Source organism: Oreochromis niloticus, linkage group LG4 (assembly GCF_001858045.2).
Source record: "Oreochromis niloticus isolate F11D_XX linkage group LG4, O_niloticus_UMD_NMBU, whole genome shotgun sequence".
Classification (NCBI taxonomy): Eukaryota; Metazoa; Chordata; class Actinopteri; order Cichliformes; family Cichlidae; genus Oreochromis; species Oreochromis niloticus.
This window is the reverse complement of record NC_031969.2, coordinates 9,394,431-9,417,706: the sequence shown is the minus strand read 5'-3', so window position 1 is coordinate 9,417,706 and position 23,276 is coordinate 9,394,431. Positions and strand designations below refer to the sequence as shown.

Genomic DNA, 23,276 nt, shown 5'->3' with positions numbered 1-23,276 from the left:
GTTTACATTTTTCATTTATTTTTTATATTGCAAACATTTGCACTGTTATCAGTATTTGCACACTATTTTATATTATTTTTTGACATCTTTAAAGCCATTATTCAATACATTGTTATTGTTAAATAAATATCGTCAAATAATCGAGATCTCAATTTCAGTGAAAATAATCGTGATTATCATTTTTCCCATAATCGTGCAGCCCTAACTGAAATAAATTCAGATTGCAGCTTTCCTCCTTCTTGACTCACTGGACACCTGTTTTAATCTTTAATCTCCTCACTCACTGCTGAGTCACCTCTCATCTTCCCTTTTGATAATCTCATAATGATTTGCCTCTTTGCTGTGAAACTTAGGGAAGTATTCTTCTCACCGATTCCCTCAGGGATTCATACGGCGTTTGCATGCAGAGCCCGACAGATACTGAATATTTCGTCATTTAAAACTCTGATATATTAGCCGATGCTTTTTTTTATTCATTTCAGACACACAAAGCAGACACAGTTTTACCCAACATTTATTATCTGTAGTTTTTCTTAATGAGTTCCTAATAGGATAGTATGAAAATGCTGTTTAAAATATTGTTTTATTGCGCGTTTATCGGGTTTCAAACAAATGATATTAACAGGGAAGGTGCAGAGTGCCCCCTAGAGGACAATATACACAACACTACATCTCATAACCTTGTTCAGGATGTTTCTCTCCTATCTTTTTTACTTTAATTTTCATTTAATGACCATTAAATCTTCCGGCGCCCCCCGTGTGCGGCAGCCTGTTACAGCAGCTCTGCTCATTCTGAGTTTCCTTCTTTCTTATCTTTTTTCGTCTCGTAATTTTTTATAACTAACGTATTAGTAATTAGACTCTGCAACCATGTTCTACCGTTTTGTGCTAGTTCTGGTCATTTTTCTTAGTTTTTTTCTACTTTTTTCACCCGTGTCTGGGGACCTAGAGCAGGGATCCTTTGTTTACAGTAAGGATCAGCTGTTAGCGATGCGTCCCACAGCGGTACTGCCGGCGGACAGACTCGACATTCCAAGCGAGCTGAGGAAGAAAAGACGGGGGTGTCGAGCTGGGAAGGAGCGCCGTCGCCCGAGAAGGAGACGTTATCGACCATCTCTTCCTTCTGTAATTATTGGAAACGTAAGATCTTTGCCCAATAAGATGGATGAGCTCATGTCGCTAACCTGGTCACAGAGGGCGTACCGGTGTTGTGCCAAAAAGTGATTGCCTGCCAAAAACTGATTTCCAATGTTTCCGTGTGTTTTTTTATGTGTAATATTGTAACATATGTTGCTAAATAGACTTTGGTGAACAGGTATTACAAAGGGGTTATATATAAAATTAAAAAATTACCTGTTTCTCAAGTATCTTTGTAACTGGTTACATTATAACCAGTCAGCTCCCTTTTGTCACTTAACATATGTTTACAGAACTATTTTTGCTTTTGTTGCAATTTCAGCTGTCCTCTTGGCCAGATTACTCTTAAAAGAGACATTTTTAAAGTGAACAGGAATTTTTTTAAGTGCATAAATAAAGCTTATATAAAAGTCACTGCCAAAAACTGATTGCGGCTTCTACCTTCTTACAGGAATGTTGTTTGTTGCTCAGGATGACTTGATATCATTGATGAGGGATACATTTGACATATGTTTCACATATTATAGACCAATAAGTTATTTATAGCAGTTTAAATACAAGCAATCAGTTTTTAGCAAATACCGGAAATCAGTCTTTGGCAGACAATTGCTTTTTGGCACAACACCGGCAATGTAGCATCATGATGCTAACGGAGTCGTGGCTAACACCACTAACTCCGGACACGAGCGTGACACTACCGGGATTCCAGATGCTGCGAGCGGACAGGACGAGAGACAGCGGTAAGAGGAAAGGAGGGGGACTGGCAGTGTTTGTGAATGACAGATGGTGTAACCCCGGGCACATCACTGTGAAAGAACAACTCTGCAGCAGAGACATTGAGCTGTTAGCCGTTAGCATGCGTCCGTACTACCTGCCCCGGGAATTCTCGCATGTTATCGCGATAACAGCATATGTCCCCCCCCCTCAGCCAACGCGGATGCAGCCTGTGACTCTCTCCGCTCTGTGGTCAGCAGACTGCAAACACAATCTCCGAGAGCCCTTCTCATAATATCAAGGGACTTTAACCATGCCTCACTGAACTCCACACTGCCCACCTTCACCCAGTATGTGACCTGCCCAACCAGAAACAACAAAATACTGGACTTACTGTATGCCAATGCTGAAGAGGCATACAGTTCATCACCTCTCCCTCCCCTGGGCAGATCTGATCACAACCTGGTGCACCTTGTCCCTGTGTATGAGCCCTTAGTGCGCAGGGAGCCACCAGCCACCCGCACAGTACAGAGATGGTCGGAGGAGAGCGAGGAGGCTCTCAGGCCACAAACATCAGAACTCTCGGCCTGGGAGGGATGTGAGGTGGGCAAATGAACTGAATCATTTCTTCAACAGATTTGATTCATCCATGAGGCAGTCTCCAACATCAGTTGCAGACTCACCCACCCCCACTGCTGCTGTTCCACCTCTGACACTTCACACCGCCTCTATTCACCCTGCTCACTCCTCCCCACCCCCATCAACAGCATCCAATACACAATCAACACAAGGCTCCAGCCTGTCTCTCTCAACCACCCAGGTTAGGAGGGAACTGAGGAGGATTAATGGCAAGAAGGCAGCGGGCCCAGATGGCATCAGCTCGAGGGTCGTCAGGTCCTGCGCGGACCAACTGTGTGGGGTGATCGAGCACCTCTTCAACCTGAGCCTGAGGCTGGGAAGAGTCCCACAGCTCTGGAAAACCTCCTGTGTTGTACCAGTGCCAAAGACTTCACGCCCCAAGGATCTCAACAGCTACAGGCCGGTGGCTCTGACATCCCACCTGATGAAGACCCTGGAGCGGCTGGTCCTGGCTCAGCTTCGGCACCTGGTGAGCTCATCACTGGACCCACTTCAGTTTGCCTACCAACCTGGCATTGGAGCGGATGATGCCATCATTCATCTCCTACATCGTTCCCTCGCTCACCTGGAGACCGCTGGGAGCACTGTGAGAATCATGTTCTTTGATTTCTCCAGTGCCTTCAACACTATTCTTCCCACGATCCTGAAGGACAAGCTGGAGAACTCTGGAGTGGACCAGCACCTCACAGCATGGATACTGGACTACCTCACCGACTGACCACAGTATGTGAGGACTCAGGGCTGTGTGTCGGACAGGGTCGTCTGCAGTACGGGGGCCCCACAGGGAACGGTTCTGGCTCCGTTCCTCTTCACCATCTACACTGCAGACTTCTCCCACAACTCCACCCAGTGCTTCCTGCAGAAGTTCTCTGATGACTCTGCAATAGTCGGCCTCATCACTGATGGGGACGACAAGGAGTACAGAGGACTGACTCAAGACTTTGTGGACTGGTGCCAACTGAACTACCTCCAAATCAATGCCAGTAAAACCAAGGAGCTGGTGGTAGACTTCCGCAGGCACAAACATCCTCCACTGCAACCACTGAACATCCAAGGTATGGACATTGAGGCTGTGGACAGCTACAGGTACCTTGGTGTTCATCTGAACAACAAACTGGACTGGACTCATAACTCAGACGCCCTCTACAGGAAAGGGCAGAGCAGGCTGTACCTGCTGCGGAGACTCAGGTCGTTTGGAGTGGAGGGCCCACTCCTGAAGACCTTCTATGACTCTGTGGTGGCCTCAGCCATCTTCTATGGAGTGGTCTGCTGGGGAGGCAGCATCTCTGCTGGGGACAGGAAGAGACTGAACAGGCTGATCCGAAGGGCCAGCTCTGTTCTAGGGTGCCCTCTGGACCCAGTGGAGGTGGTGAGTGACAGGAGAATGGCGGCTAAGCTGTCATCCCTGTTGGACAACATCTCCCACCCCATGCAGGAGACTGTGACAGCACTGAGCAGATCCTTCAGTGGGAGACTGCGGCACCCACGGTGTGGGACGGAGAGATTTCGCAGGTCTTTCCTCCCCACTGCTGTCAGACTCCACAATAAAGACTTTTGCAGCTGATCAAACACACAAACCCACACATGTGCAATAAGACTGCTATATGTGCAATTCTTCTTCTGACGAAGTTGTATTTTTGTATTTTCCTACTCAGTTGTATATAGTATTTGTATTTCTATTTTATTCTATTGTATATGGTATTTTATTTTATTTTATTTTATTTTATTGCATTCCAGTGTTTTCTAATTTCTGCTACATAACTTTGCACTTTGCTGTAATAAAACAAATTTCCCACCTGTGGGACTAATAAAGGTCATCTTATCTTATCTTATTACAAACACTGATATAAACAATGATACCAATAACATATCAGTACCAATATCCACCGATATATCTGCCCCGCTGATATATCGCTCTAACTCTATGCAGAACAGGGATCAGTGTTTTCTCACACTCACAGAGTGAGGAAGACTCCCACCATCAGCTGTTAAATTTGCAGTGATTTAGAGGTGATTAGCGCTGAGACAAAAATATCAGCCCCAACAACTCCTGAATGAAGAAATGATGATCCATTCTCCACTTCTATTAGTCTCTATACCACTCCACCGACTATTATGCACTATATTATTATTTTTTTCTTCCATAGTCATATATTGTTAAATTTTTGGGCTTTATTTAACTAAACCGATTTAGAGTTGTTAAATAATTTTACATTGTTCCTGCAAAACTGACAAACATGATCTTAACTTATTACCTTCAATTAAATTTTTTATGCACATACTGATATTATTATTAATACATGTAATAATATGTAGACCCTCAAAACTTTGACCTACCAAAATCACAGCTTAATAACTCCTCCCATAGAAATTAGGTGTTTCCATGGGATTCCCACCTCATCAGTAATTATGTTTCATTACCTGGCCCCAAAAACCTGCAGCAGCAGTGAAATTTAACCGTTTACCTGGACTTCATTCCCGGCTTGACTTCAACCACCTTGTCTGAGACATGGACCACACGAATGGTGACCTCTCCAGACTCGGGATGGTTTTGCCGCTTGATGTAGTCGTTCACGCGCGTTTCTAAAAAGTTCCCCAACTTGGTTTGAGGAAGCCCTGCGGAAACAGAAACAGGTGTGACCAAATAACAGAGCTGAGAGGTACCAATATTTTCACACTGTCGTTTTTGGTGAATGAGTATTTTAGCTTCTTTATTTGTAAAAAACTGGCAGCAGCTGAGGGACAGAGCCTTTGTCTGACTTCATTCATTGAAAACCTCCATCAATAAATAAATATCTACTACACTGTATCCAGGAAACAGACCTCCATACAACACATCATTTCATCAGTCTCACTCCAGTATAATCAATCTAATGTTTTGTCCTCCATTTGTTCAGTTTTCTCAGGTTCACGCAGAGATATGGGAGATATCTCAATGAATCACCTCATTGGTGCAAAAAACACCATTTTATGTCTGCCAAACTGTGTTACCGATGGCAAGTTTTATAGATTAACCTAAAGAAATAGGAACAAATAATGTGTTTTTATGACAGGCTGCTAGAAACAAAGTGTTTAAAGTAGGGGTGGGAATTTAACGCATTAATTGTAATGAATTTGAAAATATAACGCATTAAAAAAATGCATTTAATCGCACTTTGAATTCCAAGCAAAGGGGAACTTTTGTCAATGCACGATTTCCTTGTATACCGATTACACTGATGCACACATCAGAGCTACAAAGCATCAGAAGAAAGCGCATTGCTAGGACTGATGGGAGGCAAATTTCATTTCAAAAGACTACCCGATCGAACCCGACCTGAAAAAGGTCAGATGCAAGGACTGAAAAAGCAGCCAATGTCCAAAGAAAAAGCTCAAGACCACTAAAACACAAAAAAACTAAAGTCAGGACAGTCTAAATCCTTGGAAAGCAAAGTGTAAAGAAATGAAGGGAAACTCAAGTTTCTGTATAGTACGGCATTTCTAAGTTAAATGTACTTAGACACACACACACACACACACACACACACGATCCAGTGTGTCATTACTCCTAACTTTGTGCGGCAGCTTTCTTTAACGTTTTTCTGAGTCTCCTGGTGACAAAACAACACCATTAGAGTAACTTTGCACAATTTACAGTTCAAAATAATCCTCATTTATCCTACAGTGTATAACAGGGGGTAATACTGAACAGAATTGCAGAAATGGGTATTTAAAAGTGTAAATAAATGAATTGCAGTATCATACTGTCTGCGACAATACTGATATAAAGACATAAAAAAGGTCATATCATTGCTATGACAATGCCATGCATTTACGCTCCCTAGTGCCTGCAACGATTAGATGATCCTGAGCATTCCTAAGAGACGTGTAAGGTGATACTCAGTAGCTATAAAGGACTCTGCCTCAAAAACATCTAAAGTGCATTGATTTTCAAAATATACAACAAACATGTTCCTGCTGAAGGTGAAAACAAACTTGTTTAACCACTTAAGGCAAAAAACACACCATCGAGTATAAACCAGGCTACGAAGGAGGAGATACTAACAGCTGCTGATGTGCGACCCAGATGTAAACAAAAGAGCCTGCCGAGCACCGCTGGAGCACTTGTGAGCTGATCTCCACATGACAGGAAGAGCATACAGTGGATGGAAACCACTGATGCGATTACATGCTTCAAACTGAGGGCTTTAAACAGCTAAAAAGATCGGTCAAAGATACATCCCAGACAGATTTTCAAGGTTAGGTTATTTTTAGTTACTGTTGCCTCAATGTCCAGGGAAAACACTACTTTGGCTACTTTTGTGCTGTTAATCTCAGCCTGATCTTTTTGTTTACACTATTATTGTTTTTCTTTTAAAGGAAAAAAATAATGAGATTGTGCACACAAGCGTTGGAAATAAGCTTTCTCCAAAGGGTGGATGGGCTCTCCCCTAGCATAGGGTGAGGAGCTCAGTCATTCAGGAGGGGCTCAAAGTAGAGCCACTGCTCCTCTACATTGAAAGGAGCCAGCTAACGCGATTGCCTCTTGGGTAAGATGTTCGGGTTGGGGATGTCCTACTGAGAGCAGGCCCCCAAGGCAGACCCAGGACACAATGGAGAGGATCTCCCTCTTGGCTGGCCTGGGAATGCCTTGGTGATTCCCCAGATAAGCAGGAGGAGGTGGCTGGCAAAAAGGAAGTCTGGGCTTCCTTGCCCCGAGACCCCACTTCAAATAATTGGGATAAAATGGCTTGATGATTTATTGTTTTGTTATTTTAGATTTTAACTGTGTTTCCTAGTTTTAGACTGGTCGGTCAGTCTAATTTTTTGCTCCTCATCCCTAGGTCACACTTTAAATGAGGAAGTAGAGGGTGGCTAATATTGCCTTGAAATTATATCACAATATTTCACGACAATAAAGATGAAAAAAATATATGCTGACGGTTTTATTCATGCTGAAACATATATTAGTGGAAGTAAATGAAGGATTTTCCATCCATCCTTACTGCCAGTGACACAAACCTTATTTGTCTAGATTAATTTATGAACACTGTTTAACAGGGATGTAGCAATGTAACCATAAAGACAGACTTTGATTTTATTGTGTGGCATGTTTTGGTACATTTTTTAAATTATATACATTTTTCATTTTATCTTCTAAGAGAGGCACTGAATACATGTGAAGATTTGTACATTAGCAAGAATGTAGCACACCAGTGTTATAACAGTGTGAACACAGTGTTATGTTTATGTGACAGTGCAATAAAAATATTTGTCACTAAAATAAATAAATAAATAAATAAATAAATAAATAAAAATCAATGACTAATCCTGACACATAATCACAATCTCAGCACTGATCGAAATAATTACGACACTTATTTTGGCCATCATCGCGCTGCACCCCTGCCTCCAAGCCAATTTTCCTCTGATTGGCTGCCTCTCTCAAACAGGTGGTTTATTATAAATATGTGGGTAGGGCGAAGAAGAGAAGCAGAGCTGTAAGGACGAAGCATTAGACGAGCCCAGCGTTATTCCACTTACTTTTGGCAGCGTATTTGTTTTCTTTCCGTGTCTTATTGGCCTTTTTGAGACAGCTGTCACAAACAAATCTGGAAATGAAAAGTCAACGGTTAGATTTGCAGGTTACCATCAGCTCTGTCACAATAATCAGCAGTGACAGTGACAAAGCGGCTCTAATCAAGACATGACTCGGCCTTTCATGCTAGTCTTCCTTTCTTTAAACAACTCTAATGAATGGGAAATCACTCACATCTCTCAATTAAAAACAGACCACACATGTAGGGAGATCAATCTTGGAGGAATGAGTCTCTTTGCTAAGGGACTGCCGCCACGCTGTCAGGCATTTTTGACCCCACCACCCCGATGTAGCGTTTGAGATTTAAAACCTATTTTTAGCAGCAACAGCTGGAAAAGTGAATGTCAGACCCAACATTTGTAGTTGGGCACATCAAGTGATTTTAGTTTTTTAAAAAAACGAAAGAAAAAAAAGAAAAAAAAAAAAAAAGAAAGAACAGATTATATTCCAGACCTAGTCACGCAATGCATTGTGCAGAGAGCGTGTGTGTGTTTGCGTGTGTGTCTGTGATAGCTGGCTCACCCTGACGGCCATATGGTTTCATTATGGAGGACGCAGATCTGGTGCATTTTACGGCCGCAGTCGATACATTCCACAAGTCTGAGCGCGAGGAGACAAAAGACAGACGTTCAAAAGTTAGTACAGTGAAAAAAAATCACATCCGAGGAAATAACCCGCTTGATTCCTCGAGAACTTTTAACACAATAATGGCTCTCAAATGAGTGAAGAAGGGCTACATACAGCTCGGGGTCAAGCGTGTCGTTCTTCTTCCGCTGGAACTGGTCTTTGTTGATGGAGCTGTGGGAAAAATCAGAAAGAACCAGCTGTAATCAACTCAGCCCTCTGCAGACTGCAGGCTGCGTTTCCTTCATTCGGAAACGTTTACACAAATTCAAAATGTGCCCACTGCCTCAACACTTCCCCTCTACATGCTCTCATCCTGATCATCTGTCATGGAAGACAAAGCAATAATAGGAAGCTCTTCTAACCCACAGAGCCGCCACAAACTAATCCTGTGCAGCTCAACACTGTTTAATCCTACAGGGTTCACTGTTAATTATCTGGACCATTTTCTCGCTCATTTAACAAGTGGGTCAATAAATATCAGGACTAGTTGTGACTGATTATTCCATTATTCATTTGGTCAGTAAAATCTGCAGCCTGTTTCCTAAGCTGCAAGATGCCACTTAGCCAATGTTTTGCTGAGCTCAGTTTACTATCATGTGTGATAAGTGTGTGGCATTGCTTCTCATTTTGGCTAACAAAGCTCCAGGACAATTATGTTACAGTGAGATTAAATACAGATGAACAACAAATCCACACCTAAGAGAAGCATTAAGACTTAAACTATAAAAATGAAAGCAGTGAAGCTTCTTTCAGCAGATTTTACACCAGAAGTCCTCCCGATCTTGAACTGGGATCTTACGTGTGTTAAGCAAATGAGTTAATCTTCTACAGTGTGGCGCCACTAACAAAAAAACAAAAAACCCCAAAAAGCATACAATGCTTTTACAACAGTAACATTAATTAAGGAAAAGCAGCTTGAGGAATTAAAAACAAAACAAAAAAACAAATTGCAGCTATAGGTGTACACACATTACTAATCTTGTCAACAGTAAACATTTGAGTGCCTTTTAAAGGTACCAACTTAATATTTAGTTTTGTTAACACTTTTTTTGTGCCGTTTTATTTCCAAAGATGTTCCTCTGTGGAGGCATCGCTGCACAAAAAGCTGCTCTGCAGTGTTGGCAGACACTGATGATACTATTTAGAGGACACAAACTAACTTTTAAACTGTATTGTTGATCACTAAATGATATTTTCTTGACATAAGATGCTTCCAATTTAGGTCACTTGCACAATAGTCTTTCACTGCATTCACAACAACCCTATCAAAATCAGTGTTTTGAACTGTGTTTCACTCAGGAGGACAGGAGCATTTCTTCTTAAAAAAAAACAAAAACAAAATAAAGTTTCCAATTAGTTTTCAATAAATTCACAAATATATTTGACAGCCTAAAGAAAAGGAGTGGTTTTCAAGCATTACACAAGGACCTCTGAGATGTAGCAAGCTGTCTTGTGTTGTGCATTGCATGAAGGAGACAATGTGATGGTACTCACGCCTGAGGCTGGGAGGGGTCATCCCCCAGGGAGACACTCTCGCCTTGGATTTCGTTGAAACACTTCTCACAGAAGTGATACCTGTCAGCAAGAAGCCCATATTTTGGTGAACTACACCGTTCGTCATCAGCACAGCCAATCACAGAGAGGGCACGAAGAAGCAGCCGCCAATCAGGGCAGGACAGGCCAGGGGGTGGACACACAGGAGGAGGCAGAGGGCAAGGTAGGTCGTCGCCGGCAGCCAATCGTGATGCAGGGTTTTTGTGTGGGCGGGTGTTTTGATTTTGCGCGTAAATTTCGGAGTGGATGATTGGTCACACCAAAGCAGGCCAATGCAGACATCACAAGCGTTAAAAAACACAAGGAGGGAGAGAGGGGGAGGAGAAGGGAAGGGAAAAGGGAGGAGGGAGGGGAGGGAGATGGGGAAAGGGAGGTCAAAATGAATATTAAAAAAAAAAAAAAAAAAAAAAAGCGTGAAATAAAACGTTACAGGTCAGACGGAGACGATGAAGGGAGGGACAGAGGGAGGAGGGGGCGAGGAGCATGGAAGGAGAAGGATGTGAACAACAACCAACAGAGGACAGAGAGCCAAGGCAAAGCAAAGATTAGCATCAGACGTTCAGTGATAAACAACAACAACAACATTACAGCAACATGAGAGACCACTAGGAGCTGTGGAGGAGGAAGGGAGTGAGGAGTCTCCATACATGAAAAGGTGGATGAGGAAAAAATAAATTATTAAATGGTAAAGCAACAGAGACCCATCATCCTTTCTGGTCATTTATAAAGTGGGAACCTTTCTTCTGGTGACGAGCATGACACCACCACCACCTCCTCCCACTCTGCTCATGAAGGTACATTTAAGAAAATGTGAAATCAACTTGGTTGTGAGGACAGTGGTGCAACAAATTAAAAAAAACAGAGGAACTGTGCAGGAAGACGGGAGCCCACTTTATGAATGACAACAACATGGAAATTAAAGTGGTGAACTATGGAGATGGTGCCAGGGTAACCATTTGAAGCCAAATTAAAACTCATCTGTGATTGAACTGACTGATTGATGCTATGCTGTAGGAAGTATCAGTGTGAGGAATACAACACGACACATACGAGGTGATCTCACTGCCTGCATTTTAACAGCAAAAAAGAAAAAAAGAAATGAGAACTAAGTTCTGCCGACAGCTCTTACCTGTTCTGGTAGCTAAAATAGGCAGCGTCACGTTGGATGGTGCATAACTGTTTTCCATAGCAGCATAGCGTTTGGGGGGAAAACTCAAACTGCAATGAGGAGGAGACAAAAAGAAATCTCATATGAATAAATGTTTAAAAACACACACTAACACTAGATGTACCAGGTTTACATAAAGTCACAGACTGTAAAAAGAAAAAGATGGAGTTCAGGGTCTTTGTCTCCAATGGCAACCAGGGGACAACTTATCTGAATTCAAAACTAAATCCGGTTGTTTAGGAGTCTATGGGAAAACAGCCCTACTGCTCACCTGATTTATGACCTTAGTAAACACATATTAGTTTACATTCTTCTTCAATAATACACATTCATTTAGCAAAGTATGGTCCCATTTTGAGTCTGTCAGACAAAAAAAACACAATGTTTGGTTAAAACAACATTTCTTTGCTCCCTTTTCAGCTTCTTCTAATCCTATACACGCAGTGATGTGGAGGTTTTGTCTGAGTGGTGACAACTAAGGTTATTATAATTAACTAAAACTAAATTAAAACTAATATTAAGATGTGGAAAAAAAAACATTTTAGTTAACCAAAATAACTATAAAAACTAGACTTTAAATGAAATAAAACTAACTGAAACGATTTCGTGAACTTCAAAAACTAAAATTAAAATGCAGGAAAAATCTTTAGTTTTAGTATCTGATAGTTTGGTTAAAAAACAAACAAACAAGTATGTGTTTACTGAGACTGGGAGTCAACTGCTTTGAAAAAGTTGTGTGTTTTTATTGCAATACCTGCCTCTGACATATGCCCTCCATATAGTAATCATTAAAAAGATTAAAGCTAACACTGAACCTAATAAAAACTAAACTAAAATGCAACATTTTCAAACAACAAAAACCAAACTTAAATAAGAAAACCCACTCTGGAAACTACCTGAAACTAAACTGGTTTCAAAACAAAAAAGGTTCTCTTCAGCAGGTTTGATTTGCAGAAATGGTAGATAGTTTTTCACTTCTTAGTCTACACCTGCAGACACACATGAAAGATAAAAACCATGGTTCTGCCTCACCTTCCTCCCACAGCAGTACCCTAGGCCCTGCATGACGGGATCAATCTCCGACTCGAACACCTCGGCCAGCTTGGAGCAGTACTTGTAGACGCGGGAGGTCTTGCGGTTGTACAGCCAGGCGTTGTTGAACATCAACCAGATGTCCTCTATATACTGCCACGGCTCTTGGTACTGCCCCGTGTCCAACTTCCGCTTGATGGTCGACAGGTCCATGGGGTTCTTCACGATGTCAAAGTAGTCCTGGTTTGGAAGGGACGCCGTCCAGGTAAGAATGGCAGGTCAATGTAAAGTTCAGGTAGTTGAGAAAGATTTAGAAGCAGAGAGAGAGGAAAGAGCAGCAAGATGTGGGAGCGTTTGATCACCCAAGGGAAGAGTTTGAGAGATGGGGAAGAAGAGTACGATCAAGGTCATCGTCGTCGTGGTCATCAGGTGAAGGTGCGATGACGGCGTCGCAGTCAACCAGGCAGGACCAGAGTAGGGAGAGAAGAGGGTGCAGGGGGACAATGTTGTTGAGCGCTGTAGAGAAGAAGGTTCACGTGCAAACAGAGAGACATGACAACTTCTGCCCTCCAGCTCTCTGCTTTGCACCCTACTTTTAAAGTCAAGTCCCTGTCTGTGCTGTGAGCTCATACACCCATTTAAACACTACCTAAGGATGACATGTAAACATAATGCAAATGACACCCAGCAATGTGACTGCCAAATTATTATTTATCAATTTGCTTTGGGACACATGTCGGCTCATTTTGCCACACAGCTGGGGGGAAAATGAGTCTCTGGGTTGTGATCAGGGTGCAAAACCAAGAAGAACAGAGCAGCGGCAAAAGCAACAAGGCAGACAGAGATAAACTGTTTCTAGCAGCCGAGTGGTCGGCGTCAGCTACGCCAGCAGCACGAGCGGCAATATGTTGGCTGAGTTAACAAGTCAACAGGGCTGAGGTGAAGCAAGTGAGTGTGAGAGGAGGGATGACTCTCTGGGTTGTTTTTCTTTTCCTGTCTTAGGCACTCTGCTTCTCCTCAAACTAAAAGCACAGTTTGAAAAAGAGGCAGAGAGGAGTGTTAGAAGAAAGGAGGTCCATCGGCTCTGAGTGAAAACACTCACAAGAGGAAAAAAACCTGATAAAAACAAACAAGCAGTGCCTAATTTCTACTACAGGGCCGAATATATATCACAGCAATGTGGTTCGTTTAGTTTTTTATTAATCCAACCTATTGTAAGTTACATTCCACAAAAAACAGCTGAATGGTTATTCACCAGCAGAAAGTTACATCCCTTGAATGTGGGTGCTCCAGAAGGAGACCTGAGCCAACAGCCCGAGGCTTGCTAATCACTGCTGTTTATTAATGTTCATATTTGCGGTGGGAGGACAGACACAGTTGCTCTGATTCAGAGTAAAAGCATCCTGAATCTTATCAAGTAGTCTTCCCTCCAAATTGGACCCACTGAAGGTCTCCCACCTCTACACACTGCCCACCTGAACACTGTTACACTACTACTGGTGAGGAACTGAACTAGAAAGCTAGCAATGGGACACTACCACGATGATGATGATGATATATTAAAAAAAATTTTTTTTGAAGCAATGCAACTTTAAAACATGATGTCATATGGGAACAAATTCAAATACATAAATGAAAGCGACTGGCTCGTGAACTGCAAATCATCCAGAGCATATGTATTTATTTTTAGGTATATGTAATATTCTTTCAACCGTTTTTTTTTTTTCTTATATTATGAAGTTTTTAAATACGGAGTTAAAATATTGTTTCATATTAAATTTGCATTCATAAGAGCCACTGCTTTCATTTACAAATGGCAGAAAGTAGCGTATAAATACAAACATGTAAATATATATGACATGCAGTGGGGGAAAAAAAACCCCAACAAAAACGTTGAGGTAGGAGTTCAAAGTAAAATTAAAGCATGAAAAAAAAAAAAAAAATACGAAAAGTATGAGAAAGAAAAATATTTAAGGTGGAAGAAAAGAAAACAAAAATAAGCTAAATTTTGAGAGGAGTTGAAGCAAAATGGCAGCCAGTGCAGTCCCTTACCAGGTTAGTTTTGTTACTAGTTCGAATACGTACGGGTATTCCCAGTAACTGGGGGTCCACCGGCTGACGGAAGGGAAGGGACTCGGGGTCCTGCCGGTACAGAGATTCCAGGGTGGGCATCAGAGCCTGACGCAGCTCCTCGGGCTTAAAAACTGGAAAAGGAGAATCAGTCAGGGAGTGGATCAGGGAGCGGTCAGTAACCCCCCCCCCACTGCATTATTTAAAGAGGACGTCTTGTTCTCATTTCCAGCTCGGTGTTTTTATTCTTTAATTTATTCATTGTTCATTTTCTTTCTATCTGATTTTTGGGGGGGGGGGGGGATATTTCCTAAAAAGGGGGAAAAGAAGAGAACAACTATAATTCAGGAACAATGGGTGCAGGCATAAGCAACAGCTTGTGTGAGCCTACCGTTCATACATAATGCAATGTTTTGGATATTATTCTGTGGTATGATGAACAACACTGTTAATAAGCTAAGACAGCCTTCGCTACTTCACATTCACAGGCCAGCACTGTCAGAAACAATGAAAAAGTTTACAGAAGTTGATTTTTCTCCTCGAGTAGATTCATGTGATTTCCAATTATTTCTCTTTGACAGTGCTTTACATGAGTCGCAGTTTGTGGTTACACAGCTGTCACTGTGGAGATGCTCCAGCTGTTAAATCACTAACAAAGACAACAGTGGACGCTTACTTTTCTTCTTGCTCTGAGTGTTAGCTGGGGAGCTGTTGGTGGCTGCTGACCCTGACCCTTCCTCTTTCTTCACTTCTGGCTTCTTGTCTTCACTTGTCGCTACTGACGATGACACACAAGATGAAGATGTATCCATGGGCTCTCCTTTACACCCGTCTCCTGATGGCTTCTCTTTCTTTATCTGAGAGAAAGGTTTGTGTGTCAGTTAACCAATTTCTTTATCAGAATGAAGACTAAAATAAAACATCAGGAAATAAGGTTCATTTTGAAGAGCCTCACCTCTGGTTTCTCCTCCATCTTCACATCAGCTTGACCCTTTCCCATCTTCCCCTTGCCGTCTCCTTGAGCGTCAGCTCCTTCGTCGTCCTCCTCTTGTTTCTTCACCTCCATTTTCACATCTTCCTGGCTGGGAGCAGGGCCGTTGGCTGAAGCGAGCTGAGAGGTGGGATCAGTGCTGCTGCTGACTGATGCTGGAGAGCAAACCTGACCATCTGCTGTCAGAGAAGGCTTCGCAGATAGCTGAGGCAGAGCGGGCAGAGATGGAGTGAGGTTTAGAAAAGGCAAGTTAGAAATCACAAACGGGACACGTGCCATGTTATGTTGGGTTTACACAGTCATCTGCTAAAACTAAACATGATGATTTTTTCCCCATATTTCCTGTGAGTACAAGAAAATAAGAGTCAGATAGGGAACCAAGCGTACCACACAATTCAAAACCAAAGGCTCACAAAACTTAGTTTTAGGGAAAGAAGGTGGAGTAAGAGCAGACAAAATAAAGAAAGCCTCTAATCTGCTCACCGGGGTCTGTGGCTGCTGTGATGGCACGTGAGCATTCTGATTCAGCACTGAAGAAGTCTGATTTGTTTGAGGGCCCGAGGAGGCCGTGTCCCCAAGTGTCTGCTGTGGAAGGTGATTAGCTTTCTCAGAGTTCATCGTGTGCACTGATGGCTGCGGCTGCTGCTGCGAGGCTTGCTGTTGTTGCTGCTGGGGGTGCTGCGGATGGGGCAGCTGGGGTGTGCTGGGGGTCTGCGGCTGCGGGGTCTGACAACCAGGTAACCTTGGGGGCGTCTGATGGGGTTGAGGTGTTAAGCTGCGTGCTGGTGACGGGGAGTTTGTTCGCATGGGTGGACAATGAGGGAAAGTGTTGGACTGGTTGGAGGATGGAGGCAGGTTAGGCAGAGACCCAGTGCCACCAGCATTCACAGACCCCATAGAGCCTACGGGGGCTCCGGAGCCTGGAACAGAAGGGGCGGACTGGGGAGCGGGGCTGCTGGCTGGGTGGGATGGCGGTGTTGACATCTGGTTCTGATGCAGAGAGTAGGACACAGGATAATGTTTAGTCACCCTCTTTGAAATTTTATCATTCCAAACTTGTTACAAAGTAATGTCACTCTTCAACGCAATCCTTACCGCATGCACAGCATTCTGTGTTCCTGACTGATTCATACCAACGGCACCAGCACCTGGACCAAGTCCTGGACTGGACCCAGGAAACTGGCCTGGAGGGAGGTACTGGTTCTGTAACGGTGTGGCGTTAGGCTGACTCATCCTCGTTGTTCCCATACCCATCTGGAAATAAAACAACAAGTCATGTACCGTCTCATGTAACCTCTTCTACTGCATTTAGAGCTTTTTCACAGCAAATCAGTCAATAAATGATATTCATATGAACCCAAAGGAATGATAGAGAATGCAACAGTGATGCCAACCTGGTTCAGCGGAGCAAGAGGAGGCGTCGACCTCTGACCCATCGACTGCATCCCCCCCATCTGACCAAACTGGTTCATTCCTAAAAAAAAAAAGAATCAGGACAAAATCGAGGCATGTCAAAACACTTTTCACTGGGCATTGCTGTAACTTGCACTGTTTGGATTATGCAGACATATTAAAGAAAGTGATATGAAGAGTAAGTATTTCCTGGTTGTGGCAGCGTGTAATCTCATTTAAATTTTGCTCAAACTTTTTCTGAAAATGTTTAAGCCTTGGTTCACAAAGATTAAAGTAATAACCATATTAATAATATAGATTATCAGCAGTTTATAAAAGGACATTTTTTTGGTAGAATGTTTGAATTAAAAAAAAATGTTAAGCAAAGTCTGTAGCTTTTTAAGATTTAACATAAACTGCTGGCAAAAAAAAAAGAAAAATGGCAAAAATGAAAACCACAAACAAAATTCGGCTCACCTCTGATGATTTGGGATGGCAGCAGAGAGAAAGAAATAAATATCTGCACATAATTTGGGTGAACCAACCCTCTAATGTAGCTCTCTGCTAAACATTTCCACAACGGGGAAAAGCCATATCTACTTCCTGATTTCTAAATTTTTTTAAATACTGGTCTAGAACTCCTGTCTAAAATAAATACAGTATATGACATTTACTCAAGAATCCATTGATCTTAAGTCATTTATACTTGTTTGAGGTGTACCTGCTGGGTTCTGCATCCTGTTGACCATCTGATTGGGGCCGGCTGGTCTGACCATGGATGGATCAACGTGAGGCCCATCTGACAGAGCAATAACGAGGAATCAAAGTGAGCTCCTTTTCTTCTTCAAAATGACACCTTTCCTCTGGACTACATTTCATTTTTGAGAAGGCAATTTTGCGTTTTGTATCATGTACCAGGCAAACGTGATGGGTGGCAATCAGTTTGATTATTTATATGCCAGCAATATTTGTAGACGAGTGTGTGACTGAGGTAATAACAGTATGTTTACTCACTAGGTGGTTGCCCCGGGGGCATGGCAGGTTGTCCCATGCCAGGAGGCCCCTGTGGGAGGCCCGCAGAGGGTATGCCAGGCTGGCCAGGCATGATGCCCTGCTTCTGGAGCCGCGTCCTTCTCTTCTCTTCCAGCTCTTTTTGGATTTTGTAGATCTTCTCTGCTAGCAGGTGGTAGTACTCCGCCTAGAAGAGTAGCAGCAAGCGGATTTTACAGAATAAATCCCAACAGTGCATAACACTTATATATATATATATATATATATATATATATATATATAAATAAAGTTATTTTTTCTTTATCTGCCAATTAATGGTCCCACTGGATTCTTACCCTGCTGTTGGCTGACTCATACATATCCCCCTCTACTTTTCGAGCGTAAGCCACCAGATTATCCATCCGTCGGTCTTTCAGTGCAGCTGGGTCAGGAGTGGGGAAGATGGCCTGCACACTGCTCAGACACACACACGAATAGGAAAAATGTGCATCTACAATTACGATTACACCCACTGTTGTAAATAACTTGTTTATTCATTTCATCTGCTCTGTTCTGTTGGAACATTTGCAGGACACGACAGACTCACAGCTTGTGGACAAGGTGGTTGCGGAGGTCTTGTGTTATGTCTTCATGCCAAGACTTCCTCATGCCTGCAGCAGAAGGTGAAGTAGCTGTGGGCAAGGAGCCAAGGTTCCCCACACCATCATTCATCAGACTGAGAGAAATGACAGATGAGTTAGTTAAGATCACAGCTAGTGCAACCTGAATGAAGAAGTAAATAGATGTGGCCAGTGAAAGGCAGTCTGACCTCTGTGCGCTCATACAGTTGTGCAACATGGCATCTGGCAGTAGCGAGGAATGCTGGTTGGAGGTCTGCACCCCAACTCCACCGTTCACTCCCATAGAGTTTCCCCCTGGAAGGAGAGGGTTTTGGAGTTAAAATAGAAAATAGGAAGTAGACTAGTGTCTACCTTAGATTGTAGAGTGTACTCACATTACGCTTTCTATATCGTGCCCTATAACATTTGTCTGATACAGCCAGGTTGGTCTGATTAGTGAGATCGCTGCGTACCGATCCCAGTACACGGTTCAGTTGGACCCATGTATGGTACGCATCTGGTGCGATCGCTAACCACGCCAAAGCATAAAAACGTCACGCTTTTACAATGACAGCTGGCACCATGAAAATCACTGTTTAATAATAATTGGGAAACCTTTAAGGCATGTGAAAAGACCGTTTCTCACCGTTTATAAAAACGTCTCAGCTTGAGCCACAAAATCACATTGTGCTCTGAAAAAACACTCTTTGAAAGCATGTATGTGAGTGAGTGAGTGAGTGAGTGAGTGAGTGGAGCCGAGATGCCCAGACAAACTGAAGTGTACTTGGGTCTGGATCGTTAAGTACAGTGTGAATATAGGCGGGGAAGAAATACAAACGATGTTAGCATACACTGTTGCATTCAGTGTCACTGAAATGTAAATCAAACTTCAGTGGAGAGCTGTAAAAGATTAAGGAGGGACTAAAAAACACTCAGCATTCACCAAAGACTTGTAAAGTTACATGTTTAGGCCTCTTTCATAAGACCTGAGGCAGCGCCAGCAACTGATGAGAAGCTCTGAACAACTTTAAACAGCTCATTCGAAGTTTCTGAAAAGCTCTGCTTAAACATTACAGGACTGCTAAAGTTGTTCCCCAGAGGTTAAGGACATCATGTTTCTACCAGGCTTCTATATACTAACCCATGCTGTTTACAGTCCTAATCCCAGGCTGTCCCTGCAGCCCCTGGTTTGGCACGCTGGTCTGCGACGACTGCTGTGGCATCTGGTTGCCCTGGTAAGTGAGGCCCAGTGCAGCATAGGCTCTCTCTATGGAGCTGGGGTCGATCTGGTTGGGAGGGTTCAGGTTCGGTGCGTTGGACTGTCCTCCTGGCACACCTGAACCTAAGGAGTTCACTAAACCCACCCCAGCACTGTTGCCCAGAGCTGTAGCAACAGGAGAAAGAAACAGAGGTAACGAGAGATGAGTATCGTGAATTCTAGCCTACTGTGACGCACTTTATTGCTTCAATTAGAAATAATAATTAATTAATGAATTAATGTGCAGATACAGCCAAAGATTGAGAAGGACTCACGCTGCTGATTCCTCTTGTCCCCAGCATTTTTCAGTGGCAGACAGACGGGACAGTCGTGTCGTGTGCAGTTCTTCCAATGAGAAATGATCTGTCTGGATGAGGCACAGTGCGCCACTGGAGGAGAAGACCAGGGCGAGGAAATGTTTTAGAAAAGGATGAAGAGTAAAAAAGATGGGAAAGCAAGTGGAGGGAAACGGTGACAGAGTGAAGGCGAGAGATGATTAACATGACAAGGATGAACAAAAAAGGAAAATAAGAGCCAAAAGGTAATAACTTATTATATGAGTCACTCAGTAAAACAAAACTACGTCCAGATGAAGACTCGGTGAGACAAGGAGAGGAATTACAGTAAAACAGCCAGCTGAAGAGAAAATAACTCATCCTGATAGAGAAAAACTGGGAGGCAAACCAACAGGGATTAAAAGAAAATATGTAAAAGAATAAGAGAAGGGAAAAAAAGTGTTGCAGATGCATGACAGCATCGTGTTTATGAGATAAACCACACACCCTGTAAACTAGCTATCGGTGTAATTCAGCAGACTCACCCTGGCAGGACTTGCCAAGCTGGCAATGAGTCATGTGGTTCAGCACGTTCTTCATGGTGCGACAGTGAGGCAGGTTGCACTGTCGTACCTCTCCGTTGGCCTGCTCCCTCCGCTGGCATTTGTGCGCGTGCAGCAAGAGGACCAACTGCTGTTGAATCAGCTTCCGCTTCTCGGGGTCTGCAGTAGGAGGTGTGGCGCCGGGTCCCGCCCCCACAGCATTGAGTCCAACCTGCACCCCTCCCACTGCTGCTGCTGCCCCGCTGACCGACACACCGCCGACTGGTCCAGGCTGCTGCTGCTGCTGAGAAGTCGTCTTAGGATGGCGAGTAGAAAAGAGGCACAGGCCACGTTAGAAAGAATTATCCACCACAAAGTGATCACTTCCAGTAACCAATCTTATAACAGCTGAACAACTAGCAGCCAAAGATCCATGCTCCAAGAATTCTTGCAGCATGAAAACTGCAGTTTTTGCCAGATTTCAGAAGTTTAATACACTCAGGAGTAAAGATCAGGTACTTGATTCAACAATCAGTAAACTAATATGGGAAGAAATGAGAAAGAGTCTACTTCTGAATAATGCTTTCAGCTATTTAATAATTAAAAACAGCAGAAGAATCTAAAGCATGAACAAGCCTGCTGAAAAGCACAAAAAAGGCCAGTTTTTAATTAGAGCCAAATGGTATACAGCATAATAAATAACTCTGTAATGTAACCGCAACAGAGCAGGTGACAGTCCCCAGCTGACTTCTGATCATCTCTCTTGGCTAATGATGATCAGCGCAGAACATCCACCTGCTCATTTAATTGGAAATGTGAATGAACTCAAAAATTGGGGGCAGCTCTTACACTCAAACACACAGACCAAGTTAACAACCTGCAGTGAGTCACTGCAATCTGACACTACACCCCTGAGGCTTTTGGTTGATCATTATGATGATTCATCTCTGTGAGGTAGGTGGGATTATTATAAAGGTGATCTGAGCTACTCATTTACCAAAAACTCCCTCCACCACAACTGTGTTCATTAAGATAACACAGGACACAGGTTTTTAGCAGAGGCAGCCCATCTTCTCTAAAGAGGTAATGACAAACCAAAAACAAACTGGAAGTCATCAATGAGCCCTACAAGCTGACTGAAGCCAAGTGTGGAGACTGGGTGCGGAGATCGAGTCAGAAATATGACCCCATCCCAGCCTGATAACGCACCAACAAAAATGGGAAAAAATGACATTCAAAACTTTTAAACCCCCTCTCACCAGTGACGTGTCAGTTTTCTTTGGAAGAGCCCAGCACATAAAAATCACTGCTCAGCTGCACTAACTTGCAATATATTTCTTGCACTGACTTAATAAATGTAACTCTTTCAGGGAGTATGACAGATGATGTTAATTATTTGTTCAGTGTGGTTTTAGACAACTTAAAACAACAAAAAAAAATTTTAACAGAGAGGACTTTTGCACAAACACTGAAAATGTGCAGCCGGAAATCAGCAGGCTTGAGCAAATTTGTCATTATCGGCAGATGTTTTAAAAGGTACCTGAAAACTGTGATGGAAACCCCGAGCTGTACCACGATGGGGATAAGGGAAAGTTTTGGGGGGAAAATAAATAAATAAAATCATTTCAGGACGAGTCATGCAAGTTTTTAAAAATTAGTATTATTAGAAGGTGTCAGCAAGGCTCTGTGTCAATGTCATCTCAGCTGCTACACTGTCTGGAAGGGAGTATAAGACTTCTTGTACGACTGCCAGTGAAAAGCCGATATTTGGAACAAAAAAATGCTCATCTGGACACTGCCTTTCTGAGTAATTAAAGGCACAAAATAAAACAGATTCCACCTCAACATTTTCCAAATTCCCGTCTGTTTCTGCTCTCAAACTGTGATCTAGTTTAGAAGACACATCAGCTAATCGCCTCCGATAGAATGTGTTGCAAAGGCAAGACTCAAAAGCTGTGTAATCATATATAGCAATGTAAAGTTACTGAAGCAGTTCTGTAAAGAATAAGGTAAAAAGTTTAAGCTCTCTGGTGTCTACTTTTCCACCTCCACACATTTGCCAGTTGTCAATATTGGAGGAAAAATGGGCCGGAGGCAACAATAGTTGGTTTTCAGGGCTTTTAAAGGATATATTTAATACAGTAAGGATGGTGAAATACCCTCAAGACTTTTTCTTCCAATCTGAATCTCATTCAATATTTGGTTTTACTTTGAATCATTCAGAGTTAAAATGTGTGTTTAATTTGCAGTAGGGGCCAAAAGGCTCCTATATGGGCTACAGAGTTTTAAACAGAAGAAAAACCAACAAATCCTACCATCCCAGGCATGCCTTGACCCGCTGGTGTCTTCTTCTCCATGCTAAACTGGGCAGCCATATTGCTGGGGAGGCCTGCTTTATTCTGGAGCTGTGGGCCCAGCCCTGCTCCAGGCATCCCCTGGCCAGCGGTCTGGCCGTACGGACCGCCATAGGGGCCCGCGTTGGCCATCATATTCATCTGGAGAGCGGTGGAGAAAAGTGTGAGGGGGTTTAAAATGAAGAGAGAATGAGGAGGAGGCAAGACAATGTAAGAAAAAACTGTGATAATAAACAGTTTAAAAGCTTACTTTACTTTTGACAACATGCGCTATAACCAGAAAATTACACATTCAGTCACCTTTTAAATAATATGACTGTCTGGTTACTGTACTT

At 42.9% G+C, this 23,276-nt stretch overlaps 1 protein-coding gene across 4 annotated transcripts in view; it reads right to left on the bottom strand.

Moving 5' to 3' along the window:
• ep300b (EP300 lysine acetyltransferase b) overlaps positions 1-23,276 on the bottom strand; it is a 36,423-nt gene that overhangs the window by 7,872 nt on the left and 5,275 nt on the right. Inside the window, exons 3-24 of one of the 4 annotated variants that reach the window (XM_005468383.4) lie at positions 22,903-23,082; positions 20,591-20,903; positions 20,046-20,159; positions 19,654-19,896; positions 18,722-18,827; positions 18,500-18,628; positions 18,249-18,366; positions 17,917-18,100; positions 17,624-17,701; positions 16,905-16,984; positions 16,606-16,764; positions 15,994-16,500; positions 15,475-15,714; positions 15,196-15,376; positions 14,502-14,653; positions 12,450-12,689; positions 11,379-11,467; positions 10,190-10,300; positions 8,810-8,866; positions 8,591-8,668; positions 8,014-8,081; positions 4,956-5,106 (exon numbers count right to left, since the gene is read on the bottom strand). In XM_005468383.4, the coding sequence (XP_005468440.1) occupies positions 4,956-5,106; positions 8,014-8,081; positions 8,591-8,668; positions 8,810-8,866; positions 10,190-10,300; positions 11,379-11,467; positions 12,450-12,689; positions 14,502-14,653; positions 15,196-15,376; positions 15,475-15,714; positions 15,994-16,500; positions 16,606-16,764; positions 16,905-16,984; positions 17,624-17,701; positions 17,917-18,100; positions 18,249-18,366; positions 18,500-18,628; positions 18,722-18,827; positions 19,654-19,896; positions 20,046-20,159; positions 20,591-20,903; positions 22,903-23,082 (3,578 nt within the window). The remainder of the gene's footprint in view (positions 1-4,955; positions 5,107-8,013; positions 8,082-8,590; positions 8,669-8,809; positions 8,867-10,189; positions 10,301-11,378; positions 11,468-12,449; positions 12,690-14,501; positions 14,654-15,195; positions 15,377-15,474; positions 15,715-15,993; positions 16,501-16,605; positions 16,765-16,904; positions 16,985-17,623; positions 17,702-17,916; positions 18,101-18,248; positions 18,367-18,499; positions 18,629-18,721; positions 18,828-19,653; positions 19,897-20,045; positions 20,160-20,590; positions 20,904-22,902; positions 23,083-23,276) is intronic. The other 3 variants (XM_005468384.4, XM_005468385.4, XM_005468387.4) reach the window with 3 other exon arrangements.